At 42.4% G+C, this 22,740-nt stretch overlaps 1 protein-coding gene across 1 annotated transcript in view; it reads right to left on the bottom strand.

The window, feature by feature from the left end:
• Nucleotides 1-204: 204 nt before the first annotated feature.
• CLCN4 (chloride voltage-gated channel 4) overlaps nt 205-22,740 on the bottom strand; it is an 80,928-nt gene continuing 58,392 nt past the window's right edge. The window contains exons 12-13 of the mRNA XM_003261002.4: nt 16,965-17,181; nt 205-4,370 (exon numbers count right to left, since the gene is read on the bottom strand). Coding sequence (XP_003261050.1) covers nt 4,280-4,370; nt 16,965-17,181 — 308 coding nt within the window. The 3' untranslated portion in view covers nt 205-4,279. The remainder of the gene's footprint in view (nt 4,371-16,964; nt 17,182-22,740) is intronic.

Below are 22,740 nucleotides of genomic sequence, written 5' to 3'. Positions count from 1 at the left end.
ATAGCCTCAGTCTGAATTTTCATTTGATCACTGCCCACCCAGCCAAGAACAAGGAATTTTAAAGCTGACTGAATGGACTTCACAATCTGTGTGCCCGTCTTAAGATGGATCTTTAACTTTACTGGATAGTTCTACCAAGTCATGGGGACCAGGTTTCCGGAGGTTCTACTGGGTAGAAACACTGTGAAATCAGTATCTCTTCCATTTACATGTTTGTAGCGGACTCTGTGCTTGTTTTATTTTTAAAAATAGAGTTCAAACATTTAATATTTAATAAGATGTCAACGTTTACACAGAGTGTTACAATAAAAAAAACCCAACACGTTGCTATGTGGTCGTTCCAACACCAAATGTGAATATATCTCATCAAAGTCGCACGTAGGCTCAATCCCAGCACCTCTAGGATAGCAAATAAATAGTTATTACCGCGCTGGTGAAAATAGGGTCTGCTTAATGTTTCCGAAGTCAGATATACAGGCTCTCTCCTCATGTAAATCATTTCAAAGGCTAGAAGCTTCGTCTGATAGAACACTGCCCATACAAAATTAAAATGAAAGCATAATATTACAATTATGTGGTAATTCAATAGTTCTCCTTGGGTTTCTCATCTTTTCCAGCTCAGCATCTAATAATGAATGCTAAGTAGAATTTGCACATGTTGGTAATTTAAAGTAATCAGTTCTCACCTAAGTGAAACAAACTGCTCTAAAATTTTCCATTCCTGTGACTTATTAGGCTCAAAATCTATCAATTTACATATCTCCTTTGTAAGGTCTTTGGGAAGGACTGAATAAAGAACTGAGATTACCTGGTTCAAAGTAACAGTAAGGACTGAATATTGAATGACTTCGACTTCTAGCACATTCTGCCTTTCCCTAAAATCCACATGAGCATCTGCAACCCCAGGGGATGCACTAAAAACCACTTAGAAGAAACACACATGTCACTTCCAGGGTGCCCTTATTTGGTGCTTTTGTACAGCACATTTCCTCAGTGAGAGAAAGAAACATGTGATGTGTGTCATGAAAGAGCTCCTTCCCCATGATGTGTTGATGGTTTTTTATGTTAAAACCCGATTCAGAAGGAATCCAGAAAGTTCTACAAATGTCTAAAGCCTTTGGTTCTGGAAGAGGAAAAAAAAAAACCCTTATTCTGAAAGATGCTTATTTCACCTCCATGTCCTCATGCTGTTCATCAGATCACCAGATAAAGTGGATGGAAGTTCTGCATTTGGAGAGAGCAAATACCCTTGGGATCCCTACCCAACTACGTTTACAAGAAAGAGAGACAGAGCATGGCAGCATGTTCCCCATGGGGCTTGTCTGAGCCCCCAGGCCCCTGGGTGAGTGGACCACATGGCTGAGTTAGGACTCCACGGAAGGAAGGCAGTTTGCTGTGGTAGTCCCCACCGCAGACTCCTCATCCTTGACCTTAGTCCACCTGTCCAACTCCAGCCTTCTATTGACGATGAGCCTGAATCCCACAATAAATCAGAGGTTCAACTTACGAAAGAAAGTAAGATTGGATTGTTTCAGTCAAGTAACTCTTCCAACTGTTTGACATGAATTTGCAGATATCTCTACTCTAAGCACTGGGGAGGACACAAATCCCAAGGTCCCCCTCCGTGACCTTGGCCCGGAAGCATATTTTCCTCTCATTCCCCACCATGGCCTCAGCCAGATTAGAAAGAAATGCTGTGGTTTCACTGACCTTTGGCTATCTTTTCACTGTTTCATGTTCCCTTTTGAAGCCGCTTGTTTCAGCTAAAAGGATCTCCTGGATTCTATAAAGCCAGGCTATGACTAATACTCTTTCCCAGCACACGTTGGCTCTGAGGAGACCACAGGGGAATAAGAGGGGAACTACATGAAGCGGTCGTTAAGACTTTTTAGGATTTAAAGCCCAGGAGAATCCAACTTCACTTGTAAACGTTCTGTAGAAACCACAACACCAACACTAACATTAAGACCTGTTACTCAAGGCTTACGTGCTGTAAATACGACAATGAATTTTATTCTTCTATAGGACCAAGGATTAAATTCTCTACTATTGACTGGATATTGTCACACTGAGGTGGCTACTTGATACTATTTTGGAAGGAAGAGGTCAATGAATTACACAAACAAATTTTCTTATTGTGTCAGCATGATCTGACTTAAAATTTCTTAACCCAGAGAAAATATATATTTTGCACATTAATTAGAAGTTTCATAGAAACCCATTTGTAGCTAGGTTTTTGTCCAACATGAAAATTCTTATTAGAGCTAAGAAATTATGGATTTGGGCTGGGAATTCTAGGTCAAATCTGAGAGAAGGGGTGGGGAACAGGAAGGTTAGAAGAACATTCACAGGGGTTTAGCAAGAATGAAAACCGGAAGGGCAATGACAAGGACACGATGATGGCATCCAATACAGCAAACTTCCCCTCCTGAAGACCAACACTCTTCCTTAATAAGATAATATGAATTTCGTCCAGAGAGTAATGTGCCTACCTCAATATTTTCCTTCCCACACTAGTGTGCGGCTAGGGGGAGCCACGTGACAGACTTCCAGTCAATGGATACAAGCTGAGCGTCTCTGGGGAAGCTTTGCTTTCCTGATAGACATTGTACCTAGTTGCTTGCCTCTCCCTTCCTCTTCCCACTTAGAAAGCAGACATGATACCTGACAGTTCAGGAACCATCTTGCAACTCTGAGGCAATAAGCCAGAGGACAAAAGGTAAAAATGGTGAAAAAGAAATAGCAATGGGATGGAGATCCCAGTGATATTATGGAGACAGTCCTGGAGTACCCCCTCTCAGGGTTCTTATCCAGCCCTTCAGTGTTTGCTGGGTTTTCTGTTATTTGCAGCCAAATGCACACCTAAGTGATGCAGCACTATCCAGTGACAATGAGACTGAAAAGGATGAGGGGCACTTAGTGAAAAGGAAGGGACAAAGACTAAAGAGAAAGGGCAAGTGGGATAATCTTACTTACACAGATCATACGGTGGACCTAATACATAGCTTAATTCCTTCCTGCAGAAAAGACTGAAATCCTGACTAAAAGAGTAAATGTGTCGCTAAGTTCAAATACAAAGATGCCCAGTGCCCAAACTGGCTACATAAAATTTAATGCTGTCCTCCTGTGCTGTGATTGCTAGTATGAAGTGCATGCTTATACATTAAAACTGGACATTTTGCATCCTACAGAGAAGATAATGGAACAGATTAGAATCAATTTAGTATTTCTCTTGCAATCCATTTGGAGGGATTCCAACTGAGAACTCATATGCCTCATCCTCTCCACAGCCGTATCTGATAAGACCTGAGAGGAAAAATAAGTAGTAACATTGGGTAGCCTGTTTGGACTCTTGCATATGCTACTTGAAAATGAAAGCACACTTATGGCAGGCTGGGGGCATACCGGCTATGGCCCATGGAAGTGCTGAGCTGATCAATATTGAATGCATGGGCAAAAGCAATAAATAAATGAAGCAAATGCAATGGGGATTCAAATCAACGATCGGGTGAGTATACCCTCAAAATAAGGATGCGTCCCTTTGTATGGGAGGAGACACACCACAGTACTATATGCTCCAATAGTTCATCGTGCAGTCCCAGGATGCCAGTCTTGCATAGAGAAATGATTTCTTCACACTCATCATGGCAGGTGCCCCTGATGTTGGTTCAGAAACTGATGGATAAGCCAGATAACAGGCTGAGAACAGGAGCAAGAAACAGGACGGTCGTGAGCGGACCCACTGGCATACTTGCAGCTTTCACTGTGTTCAAATTTAATTTCTTTTTCAACAAAGTGCAAATGTCTTTAGTATGATTCAGTAACATAGCAGCAAAACTTCAAAAACCAATAAATAAGGATGCTGACATGCCGATACCCCTTTGTCTTTTGGACTCAACACTTCACGTGTGTTCATAAGTTACAAACATCAGCCTTGAGCAGAAGGAGTAAAAGTTTCTTGAGTCAGCATTCATGCTCCACATACTTGTACAGATCACATCATTTACATCATTTACCCACCCACATGCCCCCACAGCAGTAGCAAACTCATTAGGAAACACAGCTTGAAACTCATACAGGGTTAAAGCTATAAAATGCCTACTCATTGATGTTTTTGTTTTTGTTTTTAAAGGTTTCATCCTTCTTCCCCGCCTTTCCAACAAAGCTTTTGTTTCTGCTGTCCCCAATGCATGATCTTTCATTGGGATAATAACATATCATTTATTTCTTTTTAAATGACACAGTCAGTGTTTTTCTGAAAATAATTGCCACCTTGTTGCTAATTAAACATGATGGATTCGGGGTCCTGGTTTGCCATCTGGGCCATATGTCTCAGAACATCCTTTTTTGTGATGATGCCAAGAAGTCTCCTGGAGAAGAAACAAAATAGAGAAAAGAGGTCAGCCTCGCAACGACGACTCATCCCTCTCCCTAAACCCCAGTGCCTTCTCCATGTGGACACAGAGACAGACAACATTTCCCAGCCTCCCTTGTGGTTAGGCAGAGCCAATGGAGGGAGCACTGGCCAATGCCGGTGGGTGGAGGTGACAGATGCCGCTCCCAGGTCTCCTGTGCATTTCCCCCCACTCTCTCTTCTCATCTGGCAGCCAGAGGCACAGGAGCCAGTGAAGGGCTCTGAGGATTGACTTAGGAGCCACCAGATTCAAAGACCTAGGTCCAGAGCCCACCTGCAATCCACACTGGATGTAACATGTGAGAAAAATAAACCTTTATTGCATTAGGCCACAGAGATTGCAAGCTTGTTTATGACGGCAGTAAACCTATGATGACTACTATATCCTCTTAAATTTCAAGACTATAATCAATTTTAAAAGGGTTTATGAAAGGCATTGTCAAAACTTGACCACACCACAGGAATTCCAAGTATAAGATATTTTAAGTATAAGAAATTTTAAGTACAAGATAAAAAGTGATTCTATTTGTAATTCTATCTTACTGGGAGGATAAAGTTCGACATTTATCTCTGACTATATATGTAAATTGCCTCCTCTTCCAAAATTCCATTGCTTTCAACTTATAAAAAGAATGCCACTTCCCGAAGTCCATTGTATGGGACCACCAAGACTGTATATCACACAGTGCCAAGGAGCACTGCTCACAAACACTGCGGTAGAAATTGTGCCCTCTGGATTATACAGTGCACATTTGCACAACCATTCATAGCAAGCCTTGTTTCGTTATTTTACTAAATGACCACCTGCAGGAACACATCATGCCCCTTGGGTAAAATGAAAGGTCTGAGAGAAGGAGAAGTGAACAACTTCTTTGGAAAAAAAGAAGCTCCATTCCCACATAAGTTTGCAAAATACTACTCACTGTATCTCCACTGTACCCCCCAAAAAAAGGGGTATGGGGAAGCAAACTCTGGTAGTCTCACATTAAAATACTGTATAGCTATTAAAATAATGGGTTTCTACTCTGTGTAATATGATAATATACAAAAGAAATCAGAAAACATAATTGTAATATACCGTCATTTATTTAATTAAGGCAAAATTAGTCAAATTTATCTTAGTGAATATAAAGAGGGGATGTAAGCATTCTAGGCAGTATTCAAATCAGTTACACCTGGTGAAATAGACCCTGATTAGTCAAACTGTCAGGCCAGAATTCTGACTTTTTTGGCTCTGACAACACTGGACCCTAAACAGTCTTGGAAAAGGTATCCGTTTCTTGTGTTGGTTTCCCCATCTATCACATTGAGGGAGACAGCAAATAAGACTCCTTCCCCTCCACCTCATGGCAACATCTTTAGGAGAGAGGAAAATAGTGAGAGAGCATGCTAAGCAAACAGAATAATGACAATATGAATTACAAAAACATTAAAAGAATATGTCATGACCCTACAGTGATTGTTTTTCTTAAATGGGGAGGAATACTCGATAAACGTAGGAAGCAGGACAGAATTTGATAATTAATACTTTGCAATCCCCAATGTAATAATTAGCTTAGGCAATAATTATCAATGGATACCAAAATCATTGGGTGAATGGTTGGTGGAAAACAGAAAATTCACATGGTTTCAAAGTACCTTCCTACAGATGATGAACAAAGAGAAAAATGTCACTTTACAAGGCGGGGTTCTGGCCATCACCACCTCATCCAAGCAATGGAGGTTATCATCAACAAAGTCAGAAAAGCAGACTCTATAACGTTACCTATGTTGGAATGCTGCCAAAAACGACTTAAGCCAAATTGAATCATGAGGAAGTAATCAGACCCAGAATGTGAGACTACTGGTCTGGACTCTTCAAAGGAAATCTTTGCAAGTAACAAACTTGCACATGTATCTCCTGTATCTAAAATAAAATTTGGAATTATTTTTAAAAATCTGTCAATAAAAAAAAACAACAACAAGGCAGGAAACTGTTCTAGACAAGAGACTAAAAACGCAAAAGAATGCAATGCACAAACCTTGATGGAATTCTGAGTTGACATTTGAATGAATATCAACTGGATATTGGATGATATATTGAGTTACTGTTAATTTTACATCATCATGGTTTGGTAGTTATGTAAAGAAAATGTCTTAGAAGACATCTGCTTCATTCATAATTGCCAAAACCTGGAAACAACCAACATTTTCTTTAGTAGGTGACGGGATAAACTGAACCATGGCATATCCAGACAATGGATATTCTCTGGCAATAAAAACAAAAGTGCTATCAAGTCATGAAAAGATGTGGAGGAAAATCAAAATGTGTACTGCTGAGTGAAAGAAGCCAGTCTGAAAAGGCTACATACTGAATGATTCCAACTACATAATATGCAACCTTCTGGAAAAGGCAAAACTATGGAGACAGTAAAAAGATCAGTGGTTGTCAGGGTTTGGTAGGTGGAAGAGAGGGATAAATAGGCAGAGCATAGGGGATTTTTAGGACAGTGAAACTACTCTGTATCATCCTGTAATGGTGGATACATGATATTATATGTTTGTCAAAATCCACAGAAATATACGACACAGAGTACACTCTAAAGTAAACTATGGATGTTAGTTAATAATAATGTATTGATATTGGTTCATCAATTACAACAAATACAACAGTAACACAAGATATTGACAATAGGGGAAACTGAGGGGGGAGAAGGGGATATACGGGAACTCTGCACATTTTGCTCAATTGTTCTGTAAACCTAAATGTTGTTATAATCCTGAAACAAGACCTACCTAAAGGAAACAAATATTAGCACTCTTCTTTGCAGTGAGATGCTGAGTTCTCCTGGGAAAACCCACCTGTGAGTATGAACACAGTTGATAGATTCAAGGCCCAACAAGGGCTCTGGTCTCCTCACACAGGAAGGTTGCTGGGTCCAGCTGGCAGAGCCTGAAAACATTTCTTTCCACCCTGATTTGTCTTAGTTGCTTCAGGCTCAACTGTCATAATGAGGGCCCATTGCAATCAATCAACCAGAGATACACATTTTCTCAAGGGCATTGTTACCCAATACTTCGCCAAATCACCCCACTTCTACGGTTGCAAAAGCTTTAGTGGGCCCTGGTCTCATTAGAGTTGCCCTTTTGCTTTGGCAGCCATGTATTGCTGCTGAGAAGAGCAGTCCAGGCCTCCAGACTTGAGGCATGTCAGAGCCTTAGAGCCCCACATATGAAATAAAGGTTTCCCAATCAACAAAGTGAAGAGAAAACCCACAGAATGGGAGAAAACACTAGCAAACTACCCATCTGACAAGGGATTAATAACCAGAATATATAAGGAGCTCAAACAACTCTATAGGGAAAAATCTAATAATCTGATAAAAAGAAACGGGCAAAATATTTGGATAGACATTTCTCAAAAGAAGACATACAAATAGCAAACAAGCATATGAAAAGAGTACAGTTGGATAGTTTGTAACACAAAGGGTAAATGCTTGAGGGGATGGATACCCCATTCTCTTTGATGTGATTATTATGCATTGCATGCCTGTATCAAAACATCCCATGTGTTCCATACCCAAAGGAATATAAATCATGTTGCTATAAAGACACATGCACACATATGTTTATTGTGGCACTATTCACAATAGCAAAGACTTGGAACCAACCCAAATGCCCAACAATGATAGACTGGATTAAGAAAATGTGGCACATATACACTATGGAATACTATGCAGCCATAAAAAAGGATGAGTTCATGTCCTTTGTAGGGACATGGATGAAGCTGGAAACCATCATTCTCAGCAAACTATCGCAAGGACAAAAAACCAAACACCACATGTTCTCACTCATAGGTGGGAATTGAACAATGAGAACACATGGACACAGGAAGGGGAACATCACACTCCGGGGCCTGTTGTGGGGTGGGGGGACGGGGGAGGAATAGCATTAGGAGATATACCTAATGTAAATGACGAGTTAATGGGTGCAGCACACCAACATGGCACATGGATACATATGTAACAAACCTGCACGTTGTGCACATGTACCTAGAACTTAAAGTATGATAAAAATATATATATATTTTAAAAATCTCATGTGTTCCATAAATATACACATCTACTATGTACCCACAAAAATTTAAATAAATGTTTTTAAACAAGGTTTCCTCCCAGGGTCAGGTAAATTTTGTTCTAGCTCTGATAATTCTAATTAATTTCAAGAAAGCAGTGATAGCTAGGAAAGGCGGCTTTGTTACTGGGAAGGGCCTCTATTTATAGGCAGATAGGAATCCCCAGTGAGGCCCCCTCCCATGCGGTAGCAGCAAAATGCAAGCTGGGCCCATAGGACTCCTTCCACCCATCCAGCCCTCCACCTGGGAAGGCTTTACGCAGGGTTTCTCCACCTTGGCACTAGTGACATTTAGGTTGGCTAATTATTTGTTGCAGATAGGCCATTCTGTGCACTGTAGAACATACAGCAGCATCCTGGGCCTCTACCCACTAGATGCAGCAGCATCCCCATCCCCCATCATGGCAACCAAAATGTCTCTAGACAATGCCAAATGTCTCCTGTGGAGGGGGGACAAGAGAGCCCCTGGTTGAGAACCACCATCCAGATTAAAAAGTACTAAAATAGTTCTACACCAGTTGGTTTATAGCCACTGAGCTAGACACACTGGGATGTCCCCTGCCAACCTCATACCTTATAGAACTGCAGTGAACTCCCCACAATTCATAACAAATGAGCTCATTATCTGGCACCAGCTCTTAAATACTTTCACTATTACTCCCAGCCAGGAGCTTTCAGACACAAATAGACCTCTGTGGGTGAATCTATAATACACCGTCAGCGTGGGACACAGGAATCCCGTTACCTGGCCCCATATCCTCAGTATTTTACTGAACAGGTATCCCAAAATGCAGCCATTCCAGGAATCTGGATACTTAAGGATGCTGCCACATATCTTCCCATCACGCCCAGGTCTACTCCCCACTGTCATTGGTCCCAGAGGGTGCTGTACGGAGGGGATTGATGTCCTCAAGGGTCAGGGTCGGCTGGCAGGGTTCTCCATCAACGGTCCTCCCGGCACCTGGCAGCTGATTGTGCCTCAGGAGACAGGAGACCTGGGAGAATCCAGATGGGACTGGCTCTGCAACCAATTCCCTTTAACCTTGAGCAGTGTTTTGCTTCTTAGAGTCTCACCTCCTCATTTGAAAACTAAAGGGAATGGGGGAGGGGGAGGAGGGGGATGGAGGATGGTTAATGGGTACAAAAAATAGTTTAAAAGAATAAATACGATCTCGTATTTGACAGTGCAACAGGGTGACTACAATCAATAATTTAACATTACATTTAAAAATAACTAAAAGAATTGGAATGTTTGTAACCCAAAGGATAAATGCCTGAGGTGATGGGAGACCCCATTTACCTTGATATGATTATTATGCATTACATGCCTGTATCAAAATATACCATATACCCATAAATATATACTCCTATGTACCCACAAAAATTAAAAATAATTTTAAAAAAGAAAAAAAGGGAAACCAAATGTCCATCAACTAATGAATTGATCAGCAAAATGTGGTCTATCCACACAATGCAAGATGATTCAGCCCTAACAAGGAAAGAAGTACAGACACATCTTCAGTGTGGATGAACCTTGAAAACATGATGTTCAGTGAAAGAAGCCAAATACAAAAAGCCACACAGTGCATGACTGTATTGACATGAAATGTCCAGAATAGGCAAGTCCACAGAGACAGAAAATAGAGTAGTGGTTGCCAAGGACTGTGGTATAGGAGGTAACAGCTAAGGGGTGTGGGGTTTCTTTTTGGGGTGATGAAAATGATCTAAAATTGTGGTGATTAATGCACAACCCATTTTCTACTAAAAACCACTGAATCATGCATTTTAAATGGGTGAATTGTACAATATGTTAAATAGGAATGGTGAGAGAGGGCATCTTTGTTTTGTGCTGGTTTTCAAGGGGAATGCTTCCAGGTTTTGCCCACTCAGTATGATATTGGCTGTGGGTTTGTCATAAATGGCTCTTATTATTTTGAGGTATGTTCCATCAATACCTAGTTTATTGAGAGCTTTTAACATGAAGGGATGTTATTTTTATCGAAGGCCTTTTCTGCATCTATTGAGATAATCATGTGGTTTTTGTCTTTCATTCTGTTCGTGTGATGAATTACGCTTATTGATTTGTGTATGTTGAACCAGCCTTGCACCCCAGGGATGAAGCTGACTTGATCGTGGTGAATAAGCCTTTTGATATGCTGCTGGGTGCAGTTTGCCAGTATTTTTTTTATTGAGGATTTTTGCATCAATGTTCATTAGGGATATTGGCCTGAAGTTTTCTTTTTTTGTTGTATCTCTGCCAGGTTTTGGTATTAGGATGATGCTGGCCTCATAAAATGAGTTAGGGAGGAGTCCCTCCTTTTCAATTGTTTGGAATAGTTTCTGAAGAAATGGTACCAGTTCCTCTTTGTACCTCTGGTACAAAGAATTCAGCTGTAAATCTGTCTGGTCCTGGGATTTTTTTGGTTGGTAGGTTATTTAGTACTGCCTCAATTTCAGAACTTGGTCTATTCAGGGGTTCAACTTTTTCCTGGTTCAGTCTTGGGAGGGTGTATGCATCCAGGAATTTATCTATTTCTTCTAGATTTTCTAGTTTATTTACATAGAGGTGATACAGTATTCTCTGATGGTTGTTTGTATTCCTGTGGGGTCAGTGATGATATCCCCTGTATCATTTTTTGTTGTGTCTATTCGATTCTTCTCTCTTTTCTTCTTTATTACTCTAGCTAGCAGTCTATTTTATTAATGTTTTCAAAAAGGCAACTCCTGGATTTGTTGGGTTTGTTGATTTTTCGAAAGGTTTTTTGTATCTCTATCTCCTTCAGTTCTGCTCTGATCTTGCTTATTTCTTGCCTTCTGCTAGCTTTGGGGTTTGTCTGCTCTTGGTTCTCTAGTTCTTTTAGTTGTGATGTTAGGGTGTCGACTTGAGATCTTTCTAGCTTTTTGATGTGGGCATTTAGTACTATAAATTTCCCTCTTAACACTGCTGTAGCTGTGTCCAAGAGATTCTGGTATGGTGTCTCTTTGTTCTCATTGGTTTCAAAGAATTTCTTGATTTCTGCCTTAATTTTATTATTTACCCAGGAGTCATTCAGGAGCAGGTTGTTCAATTTCCATGTAGTTGTGTGGTTTTGAGTGAGTTTCTTAATCTTGAGTTCTAATTTGATTGCGCTGTGGTCTGAGAGACCGCTTGTTATGATTTCAGTTGTTTTGCATTTGCTGAGGAGTGTTTCACTTCCAATTATGTGATTGATTTTAGAGTAAGTGTCATGTGGCACCAAGAAGAATGTATATTCTGTTGTTTTGAGGTGGAGAGTCCGTATAGCCTAGAAAATCCTAAGCAAAAAGAACAAAGCAGGAGGCATCATACTACCCAACTTCAAACTATACTACATGGCCACAGTATCCAAAACAGTACAGTACTGGTACATAGACCAGTGGAACAGAATAGAGATCTCAAAAATAAGACCACATATCTACAACCATCTGATCTTTGACAAAGCTAACAAAACAATCAATGGGGAAAGGACTCCCTATTTAATAAATGATGCTGGGAGAATTGGTTAGCTATACGCAGAAAATTGAAACTGAACCCCTTCCTTATATCTTACACAAAAATTAACTCAAGATAGATTAAAGACTTGAATGTAAAACCCAAAACGATAAAAAGCCTAGAAAAAAATCTAGGCAATACCATTCAGGACATAGTGATGGGCAAAGATTTCATAATGAAAACCTCAAAAGCAATTGCAACAAAAGCAAAAGTTGACAAATGGGATCAAATTAAACTAAAGAGCTTCTGCACAGCAAAAGAAACTATCATCAGAGTGAACGGACAACCTACAGAATGGGAGAAATTTTGCCATCTATCCATCTGACAGAGGTCTAATATGCAGAATCTACAAGGAACTTAAAAACAAATTTAGAAGAAAAAAAACAACCCCATCAAAAAGTGGGCAAAGGACATGAACAGACACTTCTCAAAAGAAGACATTTATATAGCCAACAAACATATGAGAAAAAGCTCCATATCACTGATCATTAGAGAAATGCAAATCAAACCCACAATGAGACGCCATCTCACATCAGTCAGAATGGCAATTATTAAAGTCAAGAAACAACAGATGCTGGTGTGGAGCAAGAGTGTGGAGAAACAGGAACGCTTTTACACTGTTGGTGGGAATGTAAATTAGTTCAACCATTATGGAGGACAGTGTGGCGATTCCTCAAAGACCTAGAACCAGAAATACCATTTGACCCAGCAATCCCATTACTGAGTATATACCCAAAGGAATATAAATCATTCTATTATAAAGATACATGCACACGTGTGTTCATTGCAGCACCATTCACAATAGCAAAGACATGGAACCAACCCAAATGCTCATCAGTGATAGACTGGATAAAGAAAATGTGGCACATATATACCATGGAATACGATGCAGCCATAAAAAGGAATGAGATCACGTCCTTTGCAGGGACATGGATGAAGCTAGAAGCCATTATCCTCAGCAAAATAACACAGGAACAGAAAACCAAACACTGTATGTTCTCACTTATAAGTGGGAGCTGAACAATGAGAACACATGGACACAGGGAGAGGAACAGCATATACTGGGGCCTGTCGTGGGTGTGGGGAGGGAGAGCATCAGGATAAATAGCTAATGCATATGGGGCTACCTACCTAGGTGATGGGTTGGTAGGTGCAGGAAACCGCCATGGCACACGTTTACCTATGTAGCAAGACTGCACTTCCTGCACATGTATCCCGGAACTTTAAATTAAAAAAAAAAAAAAAAAGAACAGTCCCCCGGAGCGCCTGCCTTGGGTAGCACCACTTAAACTGGATTATGTCCATGTTCTTTAGTAGATAATAAGCTCCTTGGCTTTTTTTTTTTTAAACACTTTTTGTGCCCCCTACAGTTCCCAGCTAAAATAGATGCTCAATATAATGTTGATTAAACCAATGTTGCTTTGAAAAAAATAAGACTTGTTAGTGTTTGCAAAGTGATGATAACTATAACACACACACACTCACATACACACACACACACACACACACACACACACACGGAACCTTCCCATATCTACAAATCCTGGTTTTTGTTTCCTTATCTTCACCCTGGAGACAGTATCAAAAGATCAAGCATTTGCAGTTCTGAAAACCTCCTTTTAAAGCTCTGTGACTGTAATGTCTAGAAGTTAAGTTGATTATAACAGCACTAGGGAAATATGAATTCAGGAGCTGCCTTGAGTTCGTGCATAAATTGTGCCCTGGCCTGCGATGGTAATTATCACAAAAGAAGAAAGCTGAACATCAACCCAGAAGGAGGTAACATCAAATCCAGCAGGCTTCGTTAGTGGCATGAAATGTCCTGTTTGATTTAAATCAAGTGTTTGAACTTCCAGCCCCTTTGGGTAGCAGTTCAAGCGAATTATAAATGGCCAGATCTATGACCAAGGACATAATTCAGATTCGAGCAGCTGGGCTCTTCTGTGAAAGCTACCCTGTCCAGGCCCCTGTGGACCACCTAGTAGGGCTTGGGGAAAATCTGACACCATCTCCCTTACTCACTTTTCCTTTCTATAACTTTCATAGGGAAAATCTCACCCAAATTCACTCTTAGCAACTGGAGGCTTCCTAGATTGTGGCATTCTGATTCCTGGTCCAGTTTTATGATGCCCCTCGAACCCCAGGCCTGAGAAATGCTGCAGGTGATCCAGGCCAGCGGTGGAGCTCAGGCTCGTGGCCATCCGGAGCAGGGAAGGTACAGGGTGGGCGAGCACATCAAACATGAGAGCTGGCCAGAGACGTGCCTGCCCTGGCAAGAAGCCCAAGGAGATGAAAGGCCCCGCAGACAAGGATCCCTTGCCAGCACTAACGCAGCAGCATCTGTGTTTGTTTAAAAGATGTAGAGCGAGAGAGAGTGCGATTTTGCTTTCTTGAAGCACATTCGGAGCCAATTTCGGCACCCAGATCTTCACAGGAAGACCTCATGGGGCTCTGTGAGGTGTGAGCGGGCATTAAGGGCAGAGTTTCCTGCCTGAGCTGAAATTCCAATGATAATTGACATTGGATTATTGTTTTAAAGGAAAGGAGAAACTGCTACACACTTGAGACAGCATGGGCAATCACAGTGGTATTTACACCAAGAGTACTGGAAACTCAAGTGCATAAATCGACTTCAGTGGTTCTCAAGGTGGGGTCCTCAGACCGGCAGGAGCAGCATCACCTGGGAGCTTGTTAGGAAAGCACATTCTTCGGCCTCACCCTAGACTTCCAGGGATCAGTACCTCTGTGGCAGGGCCCAGAAATCTGGATTTAACCTGGAGGTTTAATCCTCCAGGGCATTTTGATCCACACTCAAGTTTGAAAAACCACTTGAGCTCCTTTAAAATTCATCAGCAGAAATGATCCCTAGCCTTGTCAAACACAAGGACTCATTTATTTTTCCCTATTGATCGCACCTCCCACATGCAAGACACTGCTCTGTCTGTAGTCAGAGCTAAGGAGGATGCTCACTCTGCTGGCCAGGAGTTCTCTGGGTAAATTTGCAAATTGCAGAGCCTGTCCCCCTGTGTGCTTGCTACCAGGACAGCAGGAAGAAAGTGGAATGAATAGGATTGCTCATTTAGCTATACAGGGACATCCTGTCCAAGGTCACTCAACCGCACGACTAGTGACATTTTGGGCCAGATGTTTTGTTGTGGAGCTGTCCTGTTCACTGTAGGATGTTTAGCAGCATCCCTGACCTCTACTCACTAGATGCCAATAGCATCCCTCCCTCCAGTCATGACACCCCAAATTGTCTCCAGACATTGCCCAATGTCTCTGGGAGGTAAAATCATCCCAGTTGAGAACTGCTGTGTTAACCTAGAGTGTGCTGGCTCTGGAAATATAAGCTATATTAGATAGTTGAGCCTCTGTAGTCTATAAAGGCCTAAACTTTATTATGTACCAATGTCTCCAGAACCCATTCCCCGCCTCCTACTCCCAGCCCATAAAGGAATAAAATGGGCAGATAACCCTAGGCTCCAGGCTACCCTGACCAAGCCAACCCCTTCCCTTACACAAGCTTCTGACACCATGGAACTTGGGACACTCAGAGGCCAAGGAATGGCCTTTAAGGAACTGCTCCTCTGGTGCTACTACAGTGGACCCTCGATCGTTGCATTGTTGGTTTCCTGATTTGTGACAACACAAAACAAAAGTGGCAGCAGGGACAATGCCATAGGATCATCAAATCTCTCCATTCTCCAATCATGTTTGTTTCGAAAACAAAGTTGTTTCAAACGAATTGATATATCAGGAACAATCTGAGCATAATATGAATTTTACCTTTGCTTATGTGGGATTTCATCCATGAGAAGCTCTAGGCAAATGCAGAAAACTGTACCCAGCTGAACCCAGTGGGATCGGCATACACAAAATGCACATGCCCGGCCCCCAAACATCCACAAGCGACCTCAGTTCATGCATGCGTGAGGAGCCATGCCCATCCACACCTGCTGTGACCACTTCCCCTTGAGTTCAGGTTCCCCTCCTTCCACCCCTTCCCGGTAATTCATAAGTGGCAGAGCTTGTGAAACCCATCCCACAGCCAACTTCAGGCCTTTTTAAGACGAAGTGACATATTTCTGTTGTATACCTGTATTTCTTGACCATTTAACTAATGTGTAACATGGTACTACCACTATTCTTTTTACAAGACAGGGTCTCGCTCTGCTGCCGAGGCTGGAGTACAGTGGTGCAATCCTAGGCCACTGCAGCCTTGGACACCTGAGCTCAAGTGATCCTCCTGCCTCAGCCTCCCAAGTAGCTGGGACTATGGGCACACCTGACTGATTTTATAAAAATTTATTTGTAGAGATAGGGTCTTGCCACCCAGGCTGGTCTCGAGCTCCTGGGCTCAAGTGATCCTCCACCTCAGCCTCCCGAAGTGCTGAGATTACAGGCACGAGCCACTCACTGCACCTGGCTCGGTACTACCATTCTTATTAGGCTCCCACCTCTTTTATGTCATGTATCACTGATGAAGTTTTCGACTGCTGTGTACCTAACCCCATTTTTCCCACAAGTCCTGTGGTTTGCATGGATCACTTTTTGCATAGTGCTGTGATTTTGAGGACTGCATATATCACGTTATGGCAGAACCTCCTCCCTAAGCCAAGTGTCACATGGGGTGGTAGAAAAGCAACACCAAGCCCTTCTCCTGTGGCTCCGCCCCTTTTTACTCAACCTCCCTCAGCCCAGGCAGCAGTCCAGCCTGGACCGCCCCCTTCCCTGGCTGCCCGGCTGCCCAGCCCTAAGTCCCAAGCTCCCTGTACATTTCCCCCTCAACACATTCACCACAGCTTACTGCCATTCTCTGTCAAGGACTGTTCCACCCCGTGGCCCTCCACATCCTTCAGAGCTGAGACCATGTCTCACTCATCTTTTTCTCCCTAGGTCATTCTGGCCACATGTCCGGCTACTCACCCACTCCGCGTCACCAGGCACTGCCGAAGCCCCAGTTTCCGGAAGATATCCACCACCGTTTCCATCGGGGTGTGGTCTGTGACTGTAAACGGGCTGAGGTTCAGGATGCGCCGCAGCTTCAGGGGATGTGGGCTGTTGGCCGGCAGCTCGGGGGGTTCCTCCGTGAAGTACATGATGGAATTGCTCACAATGCCCTCCTGCCTCTGTCTGGCGTTCTCTAGAATGGGGTGAGCAGGAACAATGAGCCACACAAAACCCCTTGCTGAGCAACTCCCCACCCCACACTCACACACACCATCTAGAATCCCACAGAAAAGGGGTTCGGCGGATGAACCACACATTCTTAATAAGGGGCTTTAGCCAAACATCTATGGAATTGGCCTCTCTCTGCAGCTAATGCTGTGTGAGGGTCCCCTGCTGTGACCGGATCATTTGTTGCCAAAGTCTGGCAAGATGGGCCTGACCCAGATGACCCCTTTGGGGACATTCACTGCTTCCCCCCAGACTCCAGGCACCCCAAACAGCCCAGGGCCCTCCACTCTGGCTTTCCTTATGCTCCTTCACCTCATCATGGGCTGGAGTTTGACGTGACAAGAAACTTACTTAGCTGCCCGATGACCTTAATACATTGTTTTTCTTTTTACGAACTAACTTATAACTGGCCCAAATGGCATTACGAATCCTGGGAGGAACAAGAAACCAATACGGCCAGCCCAGGCTCACAGCCCAGAAATGCAGCTCAATCCCAAATGCGACCCTTGGGTCCAAAGAAACAACCCCAGAAAAGCTGCATCACCGCCCCCCCCCCGCCCCGCCCCGACAACCCTTCGGATCTCCTGTCTTAAAAATGGGCCATTTTGTGGATCTCTCAAAGAAAGATAGTAAAACTGTTATGGTAGCAATTAGCCTATTTCTGTCTATAGAAAAAGCCATGTGAAAGAAAGCTGAAGAAAAGTAGGGTAACAGGAACTCATTAGAAATACAGCTTAACGCAGTGCTAGAAACCCAGGCTATTTTAAGTCACACATGAAATAAATCCATCGGTCTCAAGATATTTCTCCAAGGCGATTTTCCTTCTGTTGGAATTTTAATCTTTCTTTTGGTTCATGGGAAAAGGTTAGGGAAAATGTACAGCAAGGCTTGCTTTAAAATGGATCCTGGTTTCCATAATACATTTCTTGCCTTCTCAAAGACTACTATTCACCTATATTGTTCTTTCAAAAATAAAATTCTAACTGCCTCCTCTAAGGCCATTTAGTGCAATAGAGTACTCTAATGGAAAACTGGCAGCATTTGGGGTCAGGCTGAGTCTGAAAAAGGGTCTCTGTTTAAAAGAGGAACAGAGGGCCTGCTGGGCAAATGCCTTCACATTATATGGGTCAGGTTAAATCAAGTTACATCAAATGGGGTATGATTCTGCCACAAATACCAGACGACTTTGATGCACAACATGTTTTCAAACATAGACTGTTCGATATATACTATGTACTTCTCTCCTAAACCAAGATGATTCTGTCCTTACCCACTAAGGCAGGGAGGCAACTGGCAACACATACTTATTTGCTCATTTCCATAGACCAGCCGATTCTCTTAAAGTCCCACTAACAGGATTTCCATCAATTTCAACCATTGAGTGAATGTCACGATTGGATCAAGTTGCAAACCCCAGTCAAGAGTTGATGACATGGATTTGCTGAACCCCTTCTAAAACCAAATACAATTTAATAAATGGTCGATTCACTTGCTACAGTAAAATAAATAACATGCTTATATCTCCTTTGAACCTACTGATTGGGTTAGGAGCCCTGATTCTAACAGCCACTAGCTAAACGAACTCTTGCTCACCAGGCACTCCCAGTAGACACAAAACAGATATTTGCCAAACGCACATATGAATGAATGGATGAGTAGGTCTACTAAATGTCAGTGTATCTGGTTCTGCCTGCCACATAAAACTGAACTTATCTCACATAGGAGGCATCAGGAAGGAAAGCACACAAGGTATTTACTGCCAAGCAAAAATATAGGCATCAGCTAGGGTCAGAGCCAGAGGCCTGAGCTATGCACCTTGCTATTCCCACAGTGGAAACTGCTACCCTCCTCAGAAAGGTTCTGCTAGGCCACTTTGGAACTCTATTACAGACTTACAGGAGGCTTCAAGCTTTGTGGGTAGAGGCGCTAGGAACAGGCAAAAGCCTGTGAATGGAAGAAGAACCAGCAAGAAAGCTCTTTGCAATTCTCTACTAGGGTGAAACATCTACTCTCAGTTTGGACCAGAAATCATCAGACACCAAAATGCCTGCATGTAAGTTCACGGAGGGCAGAGGCAGTATGCTGTCGTCCCTGGACTCTGAGCTTCTAGGATGGTATCAGCACATGGTGGACACTTAAGAAATATTTCCTGTGTGAAAGGATAAACCAACTAACTCCTCACCCAGGGGATGAGCCAGTGCTACAAGAAAATTGACCCACAGACCCCAGGAACACTTGGGAGTCTGTGTTGAAAAGAAACCAAAACAATATGACCGAAAATGCATCTTTTTAAAAGAACTAAAAGATAAAAAGGAAATGCACTAAATATCAATCATGTCTTCTTTGGTGATAAGAATGTAGGTGGCTTTTTAAATGTTTCCTTTTTCTTCTGATTTCCCCAATATTTGGAGTGTGTATTACTTTCATTTTGAAAAAATGTAATAAACTTCATTTTTAAATGTTTTTAAAATAGTTAAACTGTTTTTAAAACTATCTTTAATAGGCCGGGCGTGGTGGCTCACGCTTGTAATCCCAGCACTTTGGGAGGCCGAGGCAGGCGGATCACGAGGTCAGGAGATCGAGACCACGGTGAAACCCCATCTCTACTAAAAATACAAAAAATTGGCCGGGCGTGGTGGCGGGCGCCTGTAGTCCCAGCTACTCGGAGAGGCTGAGGCAGGAGAATGGCGTGAACCCGGGAGGCGGAGCTTGCAGTGAGCCGAGATCGTGCCACTGCACTCCAGCCTGGGCGACAGAGCAAGACTCCGTCTCAAAAAAAAAAAAAAAAAAAACAAAACTGTCGTTAATGTAGGAGGTTTGTCACATATTCTACTAGAATGAGTCTCAGTGGCCACAGCTGTTGAAAAAGAATGTACATTTTAGGCCAGGCACAGTGGCTCATGCCGGTAATCCCAGCACTTTGGGAGGCTGAGGTGGGCGGATCATTTAAGATCAGGAGTTCGAGACCAGCCTGACCAACATGGTGAAACTCCATCTCTACTAAAAATACAAAAATTAGCCATGCATGGTGGCATGCGCCTGTAGTCCCATCTACTCGGGAGGCTGAGGCAGGAGAATTGCTTGAATCTGGGAGGTGGAGGCTGGGGTGAGCCAAGATGGCGCCACTGCACTCCAGCCTGGGAAACAGAGCAAGACTTAGTCAAAAAAAAAAAAAAAAAAAAAGAAGGAATGTGTATTTTATGAGCACCTGCTAAGGTTACTCAACATTCCATTTCCTAGAAGCAATATGTTCATATGCCAGATGTAGAGCTGGTAAATAATAAAGTGTGGGTAAGAGAAATTTCACAAACTATGTGATAGGCCAAGAAATTTTTCAAAATTGGAAATAATCACATATTCATTAGGCTATTGAGTGGCTTTAGAGCAATGGTTCTCAACTGGGAGCAATTCTGCCTCCACCCTCAGGGGACATTTGGCAATGTCTAAAGACATTTTTGGTTATCACAATAGGAGACGGCAAGTGCTCCTGGCATCCAGTGGGTGGAGCCCTGGGATGCTGCTCAACACCCAGGAGTGCACGAGACAGCCCCAGCACACAGAATCATCAAGCCCCAAATGTCAGCGGTGCTGAGGAGGAGTACTCCCACTTGAATTGTGTTCTTAGGGAGGTAATAGTCTATCATCCTGTTAATTAAAAATGCTTAGCCAGGCATGGTGGTGCAAGCCTGTGGTCCTAGCTTCTCCGGAGGCTGAAGCAGGAGGACTGCTTGAGCCCAGGAGGTAGAGGCTGCAGTGAGCTATGATCGCGCCACTGCACTCCAGCCTGGGTGAAAGAGCGAGACCCTGTCTCAAAAAAATTTTTTAAATGCGTCCATAAGACAGATATAATTAATGAGATAGGTTAAAATGGAAAATTGAAAGCAACCACAGAAGTAGTACAAAGATGATATGATAAAAAAGTAAAGATTATACAGAAGAAAAAGCAAATTGTTTTACAAGTTATTGTCTGTCTACTAAAGCATGGAGAAGTCCCTCTATGTGTGTATGTATGTGTATATATATATATATAAAAACATCCCCAACAGAAAGGTGTAGATGACACCACTATTCTCCATGACCTAGTCCAGTAACTAACAGCCCTCCCAGGCAGAAACCTCTTTCTCCCTTGTCTGACAGATCTGACACTTAGCTTCTTGTTCAGTGCTGGATGTAGACCCCTTTTCTGCAACTAAGCATCTTCCACATACTGGAGAATCATTAGGTTGGTGCAAAAGTAATTGCCGTTCTTGCCATTGAAAGTAACGGCAAAAACCGCAATTACTTTTGTACCAGCCTAATAAATCATCCACCAGACCAAAAAAACCTGAGAGTTTCCTTAACTCTTCCCTGAAACTCTAACTTTCCACCCTTTAACCATCTCTGCAACTCCCCGCTGAGTCCTCTTTGAACCTCTACTTAACTGCAGAACTCAAGACAAGAAGCACCTGAGCCCTGCTAAGTACAGGCGAGTCCTCATATTTGCAGAGCAATGGGAGGTAAAGGCCCATTTGCCAGGAACTTGAGCAAGAGTCGCATACGGCCTCATGTGCTAGTATATGATGGTGAAGAGAGTCACGCTGCCTAGGTGGTGCTAACGAAGTGCTCTCTAACAAAGATAACGCCACGCTTTGGCATTCCAAAACATAACAAAACATTTTCAGCTTCATGTGAGCAGTTGCTACAATTTTTAAACATGAGATGTAAGAAAAATCCTTATTTACCTCACTTACCTTTCTTTTCTGATCCATACTATCTTGGATCTGTCTATAATGTTTGCTCCTGATTCCTCTAGGAAGTGAAATTGGCATGGGATAATGTCTAGCTAAATGCCGTCATATTTCTATACTCATAAAATGGCACAAGATTCCTCAAATACAGGTCATGCACCTGTATTTCTCCACCAGAGTACAGGGACTCTTCTATTTCCACAGGCCGGAAAAACAGCTTTTCTGATTCCTCAGAGCAAAACACTCCTTCCCTTTGCACAAACCATGTAAACAGCACCTTCTATATTATTATCGGTCTGATTGAAAGCATATAGGTAGTATTTACACCGTGTGGTGCCTCTTCAGACATTCCAAACATAGCTTCGAGAAGAGTACTTGGTTGGTAAGCTTAAATTTCTTCTCTAACCGGTTGATGACAATTACTGCTTCCCACTTGATTACAGTAATGGGTTTCAGCAAAATTAGTAAGCTGCCTCTTAGCAGGTGTGCCTGGAGCTATACAATAGATAATAGATTCTGTGACATTTATTACCTTAGTTTTTAAATTTCAACCTTTGCTTAAAAGATCCTAGGGAACGAAAAAAATTTTAAAGGCTGCTGATTACAGTATTTTTAAACAAACCCAATCCTACTTAAACAACCTTTAAAAACCTCATTATTTATAAGGCAATAGTTACACAAAGGCACCTACCTATCCGTTAAGCAACAGGACCTATAATAAGGAGAAGCATCGCTGAACACTAAAGCACAAACTTGCTACGGTGTCTAAAATACAAAATCAATTTTTGCTTTGGGGG

This window comes from Nomascus leucogenys, chromosome X (assembly GCF_006542625.1).
Source record: "Nomascus leucogenys isolate Asia chromosome X, Asia_NLE_v1, whole genome shotgun sequence".
NCBI classification, from domain to species: Eukaryota; Metazoa; Chordata; class Mammalia; order Primates; family Hylobatidae; genus Nomascus; species Nomascus leucogenys.
The sequence above is the reverse complement of the archived record's forward strand: the minus strand, read 5'-3'. Positions and strand labels throughout refer to the sequence as shown.